The sequence below is a fragment of the Anabrus simplex genome, chromosome X (genome assembly GCF_040414725.1).
Source record: "Anabrus simplex isolate iqAnaSimp1 chromosome X, ASM4041472v1, whole genome shotgun sequence".
Taxonomy (NCBI): domain Eukaryota; kingdom Metazoa; phylum Arthropoda; class Insecta; order Orthoptera; family Tettigoniidae; genus Anabrus; species Anabrus simplex.
In genome coordinates, this window is record NC_090279.1 from 219,988,757 (window position 1) to 220,006,291 (window position 17,535).

Consider the following 17,535-nt stretch of genomic DNA (forward strand, 5'->3'; position numbering starts at 1 on the left):
TTGCGTGCGTGAGTGAACTGCATATGGATTTTAGTGTCGGAGGACAAGTTTGGCTCGCCAGATGCAGGTCCTTTGATTTGACTCCCGTAGGCGACCTGCGCGTCGTGATGAGGACAAAATGATGATAAAGACAACGCATACACCCAGTCCCCATGTCAGCGAAATTAACCAATGATGGTTCAAATTCCCATCCCTGCCAGGAATCGAACCCAGTACTCCTGTGACCAAAGGCCAGCACGCTAACCATTTAGGCATGGAGCTGGACTGTGAGTGGAGGTGGTGGTGGTGTTTATTGTTTTAAGAGGAAGTACAACTAGGCAACCATCCTATGTATATAACTAATCAGAGAGGAAACCTTTGAAAATGAAAGTATGGTCCAAAGAAAGACAAAAGCCACGAATGGTGTGAAAATGAAACTCCCTTGGCCTGGCAACCTAATAGCGTCGGGGTCGTAAAAAAACAAGAGTTGACCAAGGTAGGTCGGATAGGATAGGTGAAAGTGAGGAACCTGGCACAAGTAAGTGGAAGTAATGCCAGGTCTCAGCTGAGGACCCCATGGTCGCCAACCAACGCTCGAAAGTTCAGATCCCCTGGGGCCTCTTAAGACAGGCAGGGGATACCGTGGGTGTTATTCTATCGCCCGCACCCACAGGGTGCGAAGAGAACAAGAGTCAGCCAATAGAGGTCGTACTGAAAAGCAAGGTGTTTGTTTGGGTCGCACCGATACACCAGGTCGTATGGCGACCGTGGCCTTAATTAAGATATGAAAACATTGAGCGCTTTAGAGATGCCGACAGTTCATTAGAAGGTAATGGGGAACACTCGCAGACAACCCTACTTCGCTTCTAATAGAAACAGCACTCGGAACGAACGACAGATAAGCGCCGCCTTTGCGCAAGAATCACGTGACGAGAGACATGCGCTGTAGAGCATCGCGGGTCATGAACAACAACCGGAGAGCTCCACAAGCAGTGGAGAGGACGCAGCTGTACGGTAATGTTATAATTAGAGACGAGAATTATAGGCACTAAGAACAGTTAAAATAGGCAGGCATATAGGCTCTTAAATTTGCCAAAATAGAGCATTAACGTGTAAAATAGGCATGAAAAAATTTCTTATAATTTAATAACACACTTAATTACTATAAAAGGAATTTACAGGCAACGTTTCAATGTTTTCCGGCAACAGTCTTGTTCTCTCATGCATAATGTTTTTGTACTGAAAGAAAGATCTCTGAACATCACATGAAGTGATTGGACAAAACTTAAATTAAGTCACTTCATCTGGTTTTATTTCGCTGACAGCGGCTGCCTTCCCAGAGGTTCGGTTAAAACTTCCCTGACTTCGTCCACAATCCTAAATGACCCCACCAGGGGCATATTAGCTCCCAACATTGCAGTGCATAGGTCTGAAGAAAATGGTTGTTGGTCCCTGCCCAAAGTGGACTGGTAAAAAGGCTGAGTTGATACAGATTTCTGTACTCGTATCAGATGCATCGCAGTATTTCTAAGTTGATCTGTGGTATTTTTCTCACATTTGATCTGAAAAATAATAAAAGTGACATAAATTACATTGTCCCTATATCTTAAATTTCTACAGTTTGGCTAATTATCAATAATGCTTAGTATATTTCTTGCATTTGTTTCATAAAAAAAGAAAAAGACTACTAGACGTGATGTTTCTAGAAGTACAAAACTTTAAAGTAGGAACAAGGGAATTAGTAATTTACATGGTAATATGTCGTCAAGGATTTTCAGTTATAATTTGGCAGTATCGTGTCGAGTTCACCGGGTGAAAAATATAATTAAAAAGACGTGAAACGATAGCAGAGTAACGTAGAGGAGAGATCCGTTCTTTATGCTTGCCAAGGACCCACCTAGCAGTATTCTTACTTATATAGAAGAATGAAAACGGAGGCACTATAAATCTCAGATTTGTGAACATTTTATTTGTTTCTATTCGCCGGCTTTGGTTAGCCGGGTCAGCTGTCATGACTATTTTCTGTTGTCTGCAATAGATCCTGCATAATTTGTGCCGACAAGGCCGCCACACACGTTGAAAATTAAAAAACGCGTAATTTGAAATCGTCGTGACATGCGCCCATAACCTTATTTTGTCGAGCGAGTTGGCCGCGCGATCCGGGAGATAGTGGGTTCGAATCCCACTGTCGGTAACCCTGAAGATGTGTTTACGTGGTTTCCCATTTTCACACCAGGCAAATGCTGGGGCTGTACCTTAATTAAGGCCACGGCTGCTTCCTTCCTACTCCTAGACCTTTCCTATCCCATCGTCGCCATAAGACGTCGGTGCGACGTAAAACCACTAGCAAAAAATGAAAACCAATCTTATTTTTGTCATAATTTTGCCAGACTCTAGAGGGGGTGTTAGAGGCTTGTTAACCTGGGAGCTTACGCCCCTCAGACTCTCTTTGGTATCCCTCTCCCCCCCCCCCCCCTCCCAAACACAACGGTTACTAACCGGACCTCACCAATCCAGACGAACGGTTTTTTCGCTGGCCTGGTCTTGTAACCTTGGCAACCTTGTAAAACACGTTGTGGCATCATCCTAGTCGGGCTACATTGGATCTGCAACCTGTGTTTCGCGAAGGCTTAGCGGAAGTGTAATAGATTCCTCGATTTTAAAGGGAGTTTTAAAAATTGCATTTCAGTTGTAAACATCTATTTTCACAGGAAATTAATCTCAGTTCAAAATACCGATTTAATTTTCATCCATTCCATTTTAGCAATATAATTTATTGAAAGTTCACAACTAATACAGCATTAACATATGAATAGTAACACAGTAAGGTTTCCACCTATTCAGTACTAATATGTATTTACAATGTTATAAATTACATGGAACTAGTTTCGACCCGCCTAGGGGTCATCATCAGCCATATTAAAGCATACATAAGTATTCTGTCGAATCCTAAAAACATGTTATTTTTAACTGTAATAATCGTATGGATTTTATAATTTATAAAGTGAAGTTTGGTAATGAGATGAGAAATGTTAGTATGGTACAGGTGAGTAGTAAATAATAATATATGTACAAACAAGTTTGGAACAAAGTACTAGTGGGGTGCTTAGAGTTGTAAAATATAACCTCGTGGATGTCAGTAGTCCTCGTACTAAAGAAGCAATGTAAAATGACACATATAAACATATATACAAGTATGTACAAAGTCTGGAGAGTAAAGAGTGATACTCTTTTATGTTGAGTTGGCTTGACACTGATCACTTAAGCGGAGAAATTAGGTATTTGGTGTATTAAAGCTGTGTTGGTCAGTTGCGTTGTTGGTTGTTGGACGTGAAGTTGTTTTTGAATTTCTGGTTGAGAAGAAGGTGGAAACTGCGCGTGGATATATTGATTCTCAGTTCTTAGCGGAAACCAAATTGGACCTGTTTAAATGGAGAAAGTCAGTAAAAACAAAAATGGAGATAGGAAAAGGTTAACATAAAGTGAAAGGACGCTTACCTCGCGCTGCGGTGTGTGTAGTATAGCTGATGGTGTGCGATTGGTGGCGGGGAGAGAAGTGTGGGCGAGAGGAGGGCAGGTGCGTGCGGGTTAGGAGGGGGTTAGGAAGAGTGGGGGTGGCTTGGGGTGAGGTGGGGGTGGGGAGCTTTTAAGGCGGGGCTGAAGGGTGCGGGAAAAAGGGTAATTGTCTCGGAAAAGTACCTTTGATTAGACTTAGGATTGAGTTTTGGTTGGCTGCATTATTGTTTCTGAGGAAAGTGATGAATAGATCGAAGAGTATGTTGGGTTTCTCTGAGATTTCATTGAGATTGTGACTGGCGTTGAAGTATTGGTCTAGGTGTATGTAGTAATTTTCCATTATGTTGAGTAAAGGGCCCTTGTTTGCTAATTCGAGGATGTCCATGTCCTGTTCGATATTGGTGAAATTATGGTTATAATCATGCATGTGTTGGCCGATGGCTGAAAACCTGTTGTATTTTATTGCATTAGTGTGTTCGTGGTATCTGGTATTGAAGTTTCTACCGGTTTGTCCGATGTAGGATTTTTCACAGGTGTTGCATTTGATCCTGTAAACTCCTGATTTTACAAAACTGCTGGTCTTGTTGATGTGTGAAGTATTGTGTAAGACGTTCGTGTTCTTATTGTTGGTTTTGAAGGCTATTTTAACGCCTTGTTTCTTGAAGGTATTGGTTAACTTGTAGATATCATTGTTGAACGTGAAGGTGGAGAATGTTAGAGGTTTAGTCACTTCTTTTTTGAGGGTAGTTTTAGGGCGATGTTTTTGTTTATTGATTATCCTTTCTATAAAATGATTGCTGAAGCCGTTGTATTTTGCAATTCCGCGAATTGTGTTAAGTTCGTTCTTTAGATCTTTCTTGGACATAGGTATGCTGAAGGCTCGGTGAACTAGGTTGTTGTATGTGGCTCGTTTGTGGGACTGGGGGTGCACTGAATCTTGGCGAATGGTGGAGGCTGTTTGAGTAGGTTTTCTGAATATTTTATAACTGAAAGAATCTGAGTTTCTAGTGATAGTTAAATCTAGGAAGTTGATTTTTTGATTTGATTCGGATTCTAGTGTGAATTTGATATGAGAATCAATAGTGTTGAGTTTTAAGAGGGTGGTGGAGGCATTAATTGATTAAAAACATTAAACATTAAAAACACATCAGAGCTAGTAGAAAAACTTAACAATTTCAATTTGCAACCGGATTACTCCATCCACTCTTTCGATATTGTAAACATGTACCCAAGCATACAAGTATCAAAATTAATTCCAATAATTAAAAACAATTTAAACAAAAACAGCCACTTAAGCAAACTAGAGACACAAGACTTTATCACAGTATTAAAACTAATCATCAACAACAACTTCTTCACTTTCGACAATGTTATATATCAACAAGATGGTTTGGCAATGGGATCACCGGCCTCAGGCATCTTAGCAGAAATATACCTGGACTTCCTCGAACACACCAAAATTGACAATGAATTTGAAAACATTCTCTTTTGGGCCAGATATGTTGACGATGTCTTCGTAATCATGAATGAGCAATCAATTAATGCCTCCACCACCCTCTTAAAACTCAACACTATTGATTCTCATATCAAATTCACACTAGAATCCGAATCAAATCAAAAAATCAACTTCCTAGATTTAACTATCACTAGAAACTCAGATTCTTTCAGTTATAAAATATTCAGAAAACCTACTCAAACAGCCTCCACCATTCGCCAAGATTCAGTGCACCCCCAGTCCCACAAACGAGCCACATACAACAACCTAGTTCACCGAGCCTTCAGCATACCTATGTCCAAGAAAGATCTAAAGAACGAACTTAACACAATTCGCGGAATTGCAAAATACAACGGCTTCAGCAATCATTTTATAGAAAGGATAATCAATAAACAAAAACATCGCCCTAAAACTACCCTCAAAAAAGAAGTGACTAAACCTCTAACATTCTCCACCTTCACGTTCAACAATGATATCTACAAGTTAACCAATACCTTCAAGAAACAAGGCGTTAAAATAGCCTTCAAAACCAACAATAAGAACACGAACGTCTTACACAATACTTCACACATCAACAAGACCAGCAGTTTTGTAAAATCAGGAGTTTACAGGATCAAATGCAACACCTGTGAAAAATCCTACATCGGACAAACCGGTAGAAACTTCAATACCAGATACCACGAACACACTAATGCAATAAAATACAACAGGTTTTCAGCCATCGGCCAACACATGCATGATTATAACCATAATTTCACCAATATCGAACAGGACATGGACATCCTCGAATTAGCAAACAAGGGCCCTTTACTCAACATAATGGAAAATTACTACATACACCTAGACCAATACTTCAACGCCAGTCACAATCTCAATGAAATCTCAGAGAAACCCAACATACTCTTCGATCTATTCATCACTTTCCTCAGAAACAATAATGCAGCCAACCAAAACTCAATCCTAAGTCTAATCAAAGGTACTTTTCCGAGACAATTACCCTTTTTCCCGCACCCTTCAGCCCCGCCTTAAAAGCTCCCCACCCCCACCTCACCCCAAGCCACCCCCACTCTTCCTAACCCCCTCCTAACCCGCACGCACCTGCCCTCCTCTCGCCCACACTTCTCTCCCCGCCACCAATCGCACACCATCAGCTATACTACACACACCGCAGCGCGAGGTAAGCGTCCTTTCACTTTATGTTAACCTTTTCCTATCTCCATTTTTGTTTTTACTGACATTCTCCATTTAAACAGGTCCAATTTGGTTTCCGCTAAGAACTGAGAATCAATATATCCACGCGCAGTTTCCACCTTCTTCTCAACCAGAAATTCAAAAACAACTTCACGTCCAACAACCAACAACGCAACTGACCAACACAGCTTTAATACACCAAATACCTAATTTCTCCGCTTAAGTGATCAGTGTCAAGCCAACTCAACATAAAAGAGTATCACTCTTTACTCTCCAGACTTTGTACATACTTGTATATATGTTTATATGTGTCATTTTACATTGCTTCTTTAGTACGAGGACTACTGACATCCACGAGGTTATATTTTACAACTCTAAGCACCCCACTAGTACTTTGTTCCAAACTTGTTTGTACATATATTATTATTTACTACTCACCTGTACCATACTAACATTTCTCATCTCATTACCAAACTTCACTTTATAAATTATAAAATCCATACGATTATTACAGTTAAAAATAACATGTTTTTAGGATTCGACAGAATACTTATGTATGCTTTAATATGGCTGATGATGACCCCTAGGCGGGTCGAAACTAGTTCCATGTAATTTATAACATTGTAAATACATATTAGTACTGAATAGGTGGAAACCTTACTGTGTTACTATTCATATGTTATTCTCAGTTCAGTACGGACCAACAAAATGAAATTCATAACCCTTGATAATACAGCATTACAACAAAACAACTTGCCACAATACATAAATTAATAGGCCTATATATGCTACAATGAAATGCGATGATTGTTCACAAAAAAGGTAAAAGGAACAAACGAACTCACCTCCTTACAGCAAGCTTGAGAGACTACCCTTTCATCAGTAGTGAAAATGGGATCTCCTGTGATCCACTGCTTCACCTCGACGATTTTTCTTTGGGCATTGCCCCAAACACACTTCTTCTTCTTCCCCTTCACAATAAATCACAACAGTACACGTGCAACAGTTCGCATCGAAAGGGAGGTACAGGGCATATGAGTTGACTTAGGAGGTTGGAGGGGTTCAAGGCTTCGAGGTCAAATTGTTCCTTGTTTCTCCTGATGGAAATTTCCCTAGAACTATTTCTTGTGACTCCTGAGAATTCCCATTTTTGTTCGTGGGTTAAACAGATATTGAGATAAGAGAAGATAATTCTGTCGAGCACACTAGCTACAATACAATGCACTGGAAGGAAATCAGCTTTTTTTAAAATAGTCAAAAGGAATAAAATAAGCAATTATACTCCAAATAGGCACAAACCCCTGAAATAGGCGTTTATAGACACAATAAAACAAACGAAAAATAGCTAAAAAGACCCTAAAACGGATTTATATCTCAAAAGCCTACTTTTCTGAACACAGGAATAAAATAGGCGAATTCCCGTCTCTAGTTATAATTTCGCTGATAACTAGTGGTATGATCAATTAAAGCAAACGACTACAGGGACTTGCATCATATGCGTAAGAAGTCTCTGACAGGGGCAGGTTAGAACTCCCTTCATGGAAACTGATAAACATACAGAGACGAGAAGCAACAGATCCGTTCTGAAAAGCCTCGAAAGTTCGATCGTATTGTTCTTGTTCTCTAGTTTAATGTTGTTTGCTTTACGTCCCACTAACTACTTTTATTGTGTTAAGAGGAAGTACAACCATCCTCTATATAACACTAATCAGAGAGAAAGCATGGAAGAGATCCGACACTTCGAAAACTGAAGGCGTCGGCCAAAGAAAGACAAGGGCCACGAAAGGCGTGAGAATGAAAGACTCCCCAGCTGTCGCGAACCTAATGGCGTCGGGGTTGGAAAAGAACAAGTTGACAAAGAGAGGTCGGATAGGATAGATGAAAGTGAGGAGCCTGGCCCCATGGTAAAAGCACGCCCCCTGAGGCAGGGGATACTGGCACTCCGCTCAGTATCCTCAGGAGAAGAGGTATCCTTACTGGATGAGAGTCCCGCGCCCTGATCCACAAGCATGTTGCAGTGACGTCGTGACGCACATTTAACGACTACCACAGGTAGGTCAGGTGACATTTCCATTAAAAGACTCCGATACGTAAATTATTATTTTTAAGCCCATTCTTTGGTTTTACTTACTCTTCTGACTCGTGTTCTTTCTTTCTTAATCTGTTTACCCTTCCCTCGGACTCAGCGAGGGATCCCACCTGGAGCGTGAGACATTCGGCCGGGGGATACAACTGGGTAGGAGAACCAGTGCCTTGCCTCCACAGCTATGCTCAACAGGGGCCTTGCGCGGGGAAGCGGCCGTGGCCTTAAGTTAGTTGGTGGGAATCCACGGAAAACCACTTCCAGGATGGATGAACCCGGGCCATCGGGGCTGACAGAGGCGGACTCTTGACTCACGTTACGGAATATAAAGGCGAGGTCTTTCTACATCACTGTAAGTTAGTGGTACACTTGTACACGTTTTAAAGTTTCAAAATTAAAACTCATGTCAACAGTACTGTAAACATGGTGGGCGCTGCCCTTCTCACTACAACCTGACTCAAGTCCGGCAGTATTTGAAGATTTTCGTGTCGGTCGTAAAACAACTCCTACGGGACAAAATTCCGGCACCTCGGCGTCTCAATGTAAAACTAGTTGGACGTAAAGCAAATAACATTATTGTTAAGATTGTCACTCAAAAGAACCTGAGCGTTAGTATTCATGAAGAAAGCGAGCTCAATAGCTGTAGTCGCTTAAGTGCGGCCAGTATCCAGTAATCGGGAGACGGTGAGCTCGAACCCCACTGCCGGCAGCTCTGAAGATGGTTTTCCGTAGTTTCCCATTTTCACACCAGGTAAATGCTGGGGCTGTACCTTAATTAAGGCCACGGCCGCTTCCTTCCCATTCCTAGGCCTTTTCTATCCAACAGTCGCCATAGGACCTATCTGTGTCGGTGCGACGTAAAGCAAATAGCAATTCATGAAGACGACGTGGGTTAAGCTTAGAAGCTCTGTACTGCTCCGTACATGAGAAGTCTTCGAGACCAGAAAGTTAATAAAATGGCGGATAGTATTGGTGAAATCAGAGGAAGGAGAGTTCAGGTATTGACGATATAACACCTGAATTAATTCAAACACTGTATAGATTCGATAAACAAACGGTTAATAAAAGCTAATTGTAGAAGATTTTTTAATGTGCTATTATTGTACTGTTACGTTTTAATTTCAGCGTGTTGTGTGTTGGAATGATCCCGGTTCTTTGGGAAGATTGGAACTACTGAACTGTATTCAATGTAGCGTCTATTGCAATCTATAAAACAGTAAAACCCAACCCCATGATGGGAGTCGCTACACCGCACCGCTATCCTATCGGTTTCATTGGCAAATTCATATCTAAATTCTTGACGTCGTTACTTATCAGTGTTTACTTCGCCACACCCTGCTTTCTTGAAACTCAACTCAGCAAACTTCTCATGAATACGGGCCTAACGCTACAGTTGATAGGACGGCGGCCAAGTGGAACTTTTGTTATTAAAATGGCGTCAGTTGAGGGGAAAGCTAGAAAGTGTAGGCCTACGGTAGGAAAAACGAAATGGCGTATGGCTATTAGTGCCGGGAGTGTCCGAGGACATGTTCGGCTCGCCAGGTGCAGGTCTTTTGATTTGACACCCTTAGGCGACCTGCGCGTCATGATGAGGATGAAATGGTGATGAAGGCGACACATACACCCAGTCCCCGTGCCAGAGAAATTAACCAATTATGGTTAAAATTCCCGACCCTGCCAGGAATCGAACCCGGGACCCCTGTGGCCAAAGGCCAACACGCCACAGAGCCGGACTGTACAGATAGGGAAAATGCAGTACGAGGCATAGGTCATGTGTAATGTGAGCTTAGCGGACTATGTGAAGAAAGATGCTCATAACTCGGTAATTAAGTTGGAAAAAGCCATTCAATTCCGAGTCAGAAGTTTCTCAACGTTTCTTTATGAATTTCAAGCTCCTGTAGACTATAAGGCTTATTGACAGTTATTGACCTCTCAACGAGCTCAAATACAGCTGTGATCAAATGGTGAGTGATTCGCTTCCATTGTCTGGGTTGTTCACCATAGCAACCCTACCCGACCTCCCTTGGTTAACACTTATCAGGTTCGAGGCCGAGGGAGTCCTTCATTCTCACTCCTTTCGTGGCCCTGTTTTTTTTTTTTTTTTTTGCCGATGCATCCCTCCCATTGTTCCCTCTGATTAGCGTGGTGGCGACTACTGTTGTTGTTTTTAAAGTTGTTTTACGTCGTACTGACACAGATAGGTCTTATGGTGACGATGGGACACGAAAGGGCTGGAAGTGGGAAGGAAGCGGCCGTGGCCTTAATTAAGGTACAGCCGCAGCATTTTCCTGGTGTGAAAATAGGAAACCACGGTAAACCATCTTCAGGGCTGGCGACAGTGGGGCTCGAACCCAGTATCTCCCGAATACTGGATACTGGTCACACATTACTGTTTTAAGAAGAAGTACAACTGGACAACCATGTAGCGCTAATCACCGAGGGCAAATGAAGAGATCCAGTCCTTTGAAAAATGAAGGTAAAGAAAGGGAAGTGTGACTGAGGCGCCCTAGGCCTCGACATGTAAAACAGGACAAGAACATGCACAGAGCCTCTTCACAAGTCAACGGACTTCTGCGGCCAATCGTCTCGTGACGTAATTATCCGACCCGGATTCTTGCATTATTTTCATTGTAAGCTTAAAATAATAGGATAGCTCAGTCCAAATTGTGGGCCAGGCAAGAGGTTCGCCCGTTGCGAGTCCGTGACTAAAATAAGGCGTATCTCCGTTACAGGATTGTGTGTGCTCTTCAGAAACACAATTTAAAGAAAATGAAGATAAAGTTGGAATTCAAGAGGACAAAGTGTACATTATAGGACGAGGAATTTATCAAGGGAAATGTTCGATAAATTCCAAAGTTCTTTGAAAACTTGTAAGGAAAAGCAGTTGATAGGGAATGTGTCATCTAGATGACAGTCCTAAATGCAGATTTTTGATTGATTGATTGATTGATTGATTGATTGATTGATTGATTGATTGATTGATTGATTGATTGATTGATTGATTGATTGATTGATTCGTTCTGTATAAGTCAGAACCTAGATGGCATTCTCTACACACAAAAAAAGCAAAGCTTTTACAGTTTGTGTAGGCTCTTCGGCTCTGACAAATATTTGAGTACCGAGCGAGTTGGCCGTGCGGTTAGGGGCGCGCAGCTGTGAGCTCGCATCCGGAAGATGTATGTTTAGTTATCAGCCCTAGGGCTGGTTGGATCCTCAACAGCTCTGCCATCAGCTGTCATAGATGGCCTAGACATCACTGAAGAGGCGTGCTAGGGAAATGAGGAGTGAGATAGTTTCCCGTTGCTTTCCTCACTGAGCCAGAAGTTGCTATTACATATCAGTCTGCCAAGCCTACTGAAATGCATACACCAACCGACCGTATGAGCAACATTTTCACACTATTCATAACAGGGACTGGCTGCAGAAAGAATGGCATTACTAGCATCGCTCATACCTCAGTCACTTTCATTTTGTCAAAGCCAAGGATAAGACAGAGACAGATCAACGAAAGTAACAAAATTGCTCTAGCCCATACCAGAAGACATAGTGCACTGTAAACACTAGGTCCTGCCAGCAAAGGCACAATCCTGGAGATAGTTGGCCGCTTCTTTCCCATTCCTTGGCCTTTCCTGCCCCATCGTCGCCATAAGACCTATCTGTGTCGGTGCGACGTAAAGCAAATAGCAAATAAAATATGTGAGTCGTAATAAATCAAAGTTTACGAACAGTTTCGAGTCTTGGTGGAAACTTCATCCAAAAGTCCAAATCAATGAAACTCTGAACGACATTAAACTTGTTTTGAAAATTTGAAAACGTTACGGGCAAGTCTAATCGTTAACAAAACGACTGATCAAGTTATCCAGACTGTTACAGAAACAGAAAAACGTTATTGGAACGTTACGTGTGTCTCAACAAAATGTAGCATTCCATGGCCACAAAGAACATTTTTGGTGGAGTGTTCTACAGATAGTTGAGCTATGATCGGGTATCAAGAGAAACAGACAGGTACGAGCTATCTGCACCCTACCCCACTCATATTGAGTTGATCACACTTCTAAGCGAGAGAGTCAAGAATAAATATTTTGTTTGATATAAGGAATTAGAATGTTTATCTTTGATATTACACCAGACATCTCACATTGTTTGCTAATAATTTATCGTAGCATTAACACCTCACCATCTTCCGAATGCGCGACCCTTGACATGAGTCAGTGGTAGGCTATTTTCAGCCCTCGACATAACAGAAGTGGCTGGAGTCCAGGTGAGGATTCGTAAAGCATTGTTTGCTCCTTGTACACATCATGGAATGCATTCTATTGCAACTGTTTTACATGTGCAATCTTTTTTTGGGTTCCTGAAAAAGTCTGAAGTGCTTTTTCTCACTTTCCTCACACAGATGGATGATGGAGACTTTCAGATACAAGATGCAGTGCTCATTACAAAGCTGTAAAACGTGTTCACGCAAGACAATTATTGATGCCATAGAAAGTGTCCAGCACAGAGGCTTTTGCCTGCAGTATGTGATCTTTCTTTCTGTACCTGTGGGGTAATGTAGAAGATATAAACCAAACTCAAAAATACCTTCAGATCGTTGAGATCAGTTTTGAGAAGTTATCAAAATGAGAAGCCTGAAGATATTTTTGAAATACAAAAGAAATGAGGTGGTCGAGATAGCAACGAACTCTTGTGAAGACATGGATATAAGAACTGGTGGTAGTGGCACACTTTGTTGTTCAAGATGTTTGTTATGCTTGTTATTAATTAAAACTTATTTTAAACAACATCTTTGTTAATAAGTGGCAACGCGTCTTACAGATCATTTTTCCATGTGTTCAGTCAAGGTTTTTCGGGAAGTTTTTAACCACTTTAAAATTGAATAAGAACAACGTCTAGATGTAGTTTGAAGCTGGTTTGTCTGGGATATTTTTACTCCTAGAAGCGGCCAGTATTTCACAAAGACATTGCATTGAAACATGGACGGTTGAGAGCACAGAACTGGCCATGTTCCAACTGAACTACAGAGAAGAGTTTTATTGGCGGGTGCCCTTCTGGTCGATGACGTCCAGAATACGACCGTTGACGCACTGCTGATAGATCCTCACAAGTCTGGCACACAGCAGACTTTGTTTGGGATGTTCCTGGTAACATTTCATCACCAGCTCCTTGGCGTCCATACACGGAGGCTCTTCTTCTGTATCTGGCGTCTTCTGTAGCCACTGGCGCACCTCGGCCTGCGCACGTGCGATCTCATCTTCCATGTGCTGTACCATCCTCCTGTGACTGTCCTCCAGGTTGTCCAGCCGCCTGTGCCAGTACAGCTCGTTCTCATCTTGGATTACATCCTGAAACAGTGTGGCCAAAAATCTAAATTAAACGTAAATCGAGTTTAGTCGTTTAGTCGAAATGTAAACACGCAAGATGTGCTGGACCTCCCTCGAAGACAGAGGGTCAACTTATGGAGCACACCTTTGCAGCGTGAAATACCTTGTGCATACCTTCAACAGCTAGACATAAACTGAAACATTCCATTACGTCGATCCCGTGAAAGAGCAGTTTGTGCAGAGTGCTGGGCATGTCTTCAGTTCCAGGAAGAAGTGCCCCAACATTCTAGTCATTAAGCTTTTCACCGATACTAAGACCATGATCGACCTAAAAGCCTTCTTCAAAGAGCCTTTTGCTCCTCTCCCGTTTGAAAGACAATCTATACGACCCGCAAACGTTCCTATCCAAGGGCGAAGTGTCGATAGGCCAAAGAGATCATTTTCTTGAATTACAAGATTTTACGCGGTTCATTTCCCTAGATTTTGCTCCACAAATGTAACAGCTTGCGTTTGAAAACGTTGCAAATACTTTCAGCAATCACAGTTACATGGAAATCAAACGTCACTTCCAGGCTGTAACAACGTACGTTTTCAAGAATCTTAATTATAGCCCTCAAATTAGCCTCTTCCTTCTCATTAGTTCTGATATTTATTTTCGAAATAAACATTCGAACTGGCTTACTGCAGGTCACTCGTAGATCTACACTGTCGACCACTATTAAGGGTGCAAAGGCAGTTCAAAATATTCGTATCGATTATGTACAGAGATTGTGTTTTACAATGCAACAATTCTATTTGTATAAACGTTAGCCGTTTATGAAAAAATAACGTAAAAAGCGTTTATGACCATGATCGAGAAACGATACTGTTGAAAGTATGCAGCAGGATAGCCTGGAGGGTATGCGTAGAGCCGTGGGCAAGCGGGCGATACTGAATGTTGTTTGGCTGTGCTGGAGAGGTGATACCAACTCGCGCGGGGCGGGGGGAGGGGCAACAACCCTCCCGCCTCTCGTGCATTTACCAATTAATTTGGCCTTTGTATGTTTATATAAGTGTAGAAATCGTGAAATGCTGCTTTCTGTCGCAGAACATGAATCCTTGTGAACAGCATGGAAAGGTGACAGCAATGTGAAGCTCCAGAAGCTCTTTATTGTTTAGCAGAGAAGTTATATTTGTTTTACAGACAGGGCTTATGGCTACAACATAACACAGGTTATCCACGCATTAACACCAAAAACTACGTCATGTTTCACATTCACTCTACTCAAACAGCAGGTATCGTCCTTACTGTCGTATGATTTTTAAAGGCTGGTTTTTGTAATCCTTGAATGACGTCCATACCTCAGTTTCTCTCCTTCGTTCACTTGGAATGGTCTGCTTACGGAACAACATACACCGTTTGTTTCATTTCGAAAATATTTGAGGTCGCAGATTTAGGTGGGACGCTTCAAAACGTTCTCATTGCCATTGTACTATAACATGTCTACAGTCAGCTCTGGCCCCGCGGTGTGCCGGGTTCAGTTCCCGGCCAGGTCAGGGATTTTACCTGCATCTGAGAACTCGTTGTAGGTTCACTCAAGCCACGTGGTGAGAGAGCGTCCCCGTGCTGACCACACGACACCTGATACAAGTGCTACAAAAGCTTATATTAAAATGCAAAACAAGAACAATACGATCAAGGTCAACAGCTTTGTTTGTTCATTTTATGGTCTAAAATCCAACTTTGGAGGCTTCTTAGAAAATAGATTCAACAGGTTCTACAATGATGTCACTCAAAGTTTAAATACTTTCTTATTTATTGTCAGTTTATTTTCTTTTTTGTAAAATTTCCATGGGGCGTTCTAACTTCCACCCCCACGCTCCCGCTACACACATACTTGATGTTTGAAGTGGCACATGACTTGCAAGCTAATGTAAATTGTTCCAGATAATGGTGGTTCTCGAGGTCGGCCTGTCGGGGACGAGAGTTCTTCCAGTTTGTCACAGACAGGAATTTTTCAGTACATGCAAATATCTTACTTGATTTTATTAAAAAGATATACTTTTCGCAAATTAATTAACGAACAATGGTAGGATGTGGTTCAGTTTAATGGAGAAGGCATCTCTTGAATACCAGAAACTGTTCCAGTTATCATTTGGTGTCTTTCTGAGTGCAATTACAGTAAAATATCACTTCACTGGCTGTATACAGCTCAGACTTTCTCGAGCATCGGAAATAGAAGAAGAACAGAGTCCCTGTCTCGGCTCACGTGGTGGTGGTGGTGGTGGTGATTATTGTTTTAAGGGGAAGTGCACCATCCTCTATTAACACCAATCAGAGGGAAAAATTGGAAGGGGTCCAACACTTCGAAAACTGAAGATATCAGCCAAAGAAAGGGAAGAGCTACGAAGGGCGTGAAAATGAAAGACCTATTACTGTCGGGGTTAGAAAAGAGCTGGCCAAGGATATATTAAAGTGAGGACTCAGCTAAGGGCCCCGTGGTCGCCAACCCAAGCGCGCGCGCGCGCGCGCACTCTCTCTCTCTCTCTCTCTCTCTCTCTCTCTCTCTCTCTCTCTCTCTCTCCCCCCCCCCTTTTAGTCGCCTCAGGCAGGGAATACCGTGCGTGTTATTGTACCGCCCCACACAGAGGAACATTTTGGACACACTCATATCCTGACGACTAGAGTAATAGAGCTCTTTTCAGACAAAACCTGTCATCTCAGCTCACATGGTCTGAATCCAGAAATGTTCCATTATGTGCAAATATTACTGGGCAAGACCCAGGGAGGAAAAAAACGAATGTATCACTAACTACCACGGAGGTTATAACTTCACCCATCTTGAAGGATCTCACGCACGCGGGTGGCTATAGTAGAACAACTGTTAATATAGCAGGAAGATTGCGCGTATAAACTAGCCATTTTAGCCTGCATATTTTCATCACGTTTTAACAAGCAGTACCTCTCTTTGGTACGGAAAACAACAAAAGACAGAAACATGTATTGGGTGTATGGGCCTCTCATAGAGTCCGAGGAATAATTAAGCCTATATGTAGGGAAGAGAAGCAAGGAGTATTTATGAACTGCGAAGGTTATCTTCTACTTGACGGTCGTCCGTTGAGGTCCATGTGATGCTCCTTGCACCTTCACAGTTCATAAATATTCCTTGCTCCTCATTGCTACATTACGCCTTAGTTGTTCCTTGGCCTCTATAAGAGTCTAATTCATAACATGCCGTCATTTATGTTGATTATTTTTTCTCGTATTTAGAAAGTTATCTTAAAAAACCACTCGGGCGCACTTTTAATACTTCAAAAGGATCCTAATAAGGTAAAAATGTTGAAGGTAAATGCAGTTTTTAAGGTTTAACAAAACGACGCCATACATTTGCACACAACTTGGGATGTTTGTAATACTTACGCCTCGAACTGTGTCCTGTATTTCTTCTGGTGCTCCTCTCAGCCTTTGCGCTATTCTGTCTGACACTTTGATCACATTCGTTGATTCTTCTGCTTCATTTTGCACGGTCACTTTACGAGGCGTTCCGCTCACGTTCCCCATAACCACCAAACGATAATAATAACTATTTAATTTACACGAAGTACGATTTGTCTGCTCGAAAATAAAGATCCAAACTTCATCGCCATTGTTGAATTCTTCTCTCTGGTACACCGGGATGGCAATGCGATCACGTGACAGACAGCGGACAGCGGCCATGCTCTTGGACGTATGCCATGTGTGTCTTAATCGAATACATTTCCGCAATGTTCTCACCAATTAGTGAACTGTTCAAATGTATTTAATGATATATTTCATTTAATGTACACCAGATTTATTTCAATTGAAATTTACTTTGCTGTCGAGCTACCGGGTTCCATAATTTGTAAAACAGAGAATGGATAAAAGCCAATTACGCATTGAGACACTTCATGACGCGTTTTGCTGTTCATGGTTTTCACCACGGTATCTG

At 41.9% G+C, this 17,535-nt stretch overlaps 1 protein-coding gene across 1 annotated transcript; it reads right to left on the reverse strand.

The window, feature by feature from the left end:
• Positions 1-13,115: 13,115 nt before the first annotated feature.
• LOC136886251 (MICOS complex subunit mic25-b) lies at positions 13,116-17,157 on the reverse strand. Its single transcript, XM_067158985.2, has 2 exons — positions 16,986-17,157; positions 13,116-13,606 (listed from the first exon to the last, which is right to left on the reverse strand). Exons 1-2 carry the CDS (start codon positions 17,124-17,126, stop codon positions 13,295-13,297), a joined length of 453 nt encoding a protein of 150 aa, XP_067015086.1. The 5' UTR covers positions 17,127-17,157; the 3' UTR covers positions 13,116-13,294.
• Between the last annotated feature and the right edge of the window lie 378 nt (positions 17,158-17,535).

What these genes read in the sequence shown, in the direction of transcription:
- LOC136886251 (XM_067158985.2), bottom strand. Translation starts at nt 17,126, where the DNA reads ATGGGGAACGTGAGCGGAACGCCTCGTAAAGTGACCGTGCAAAATGAA. An exon ending in TACAGGACACAGTTCGAGGC is followed by an intron (nt 13,607 to 16,985) that starts GTAAGTATTACA and finishes ACACTGTTTCAG; the next exon opens with GATGTAATCCAAGATGAGAA.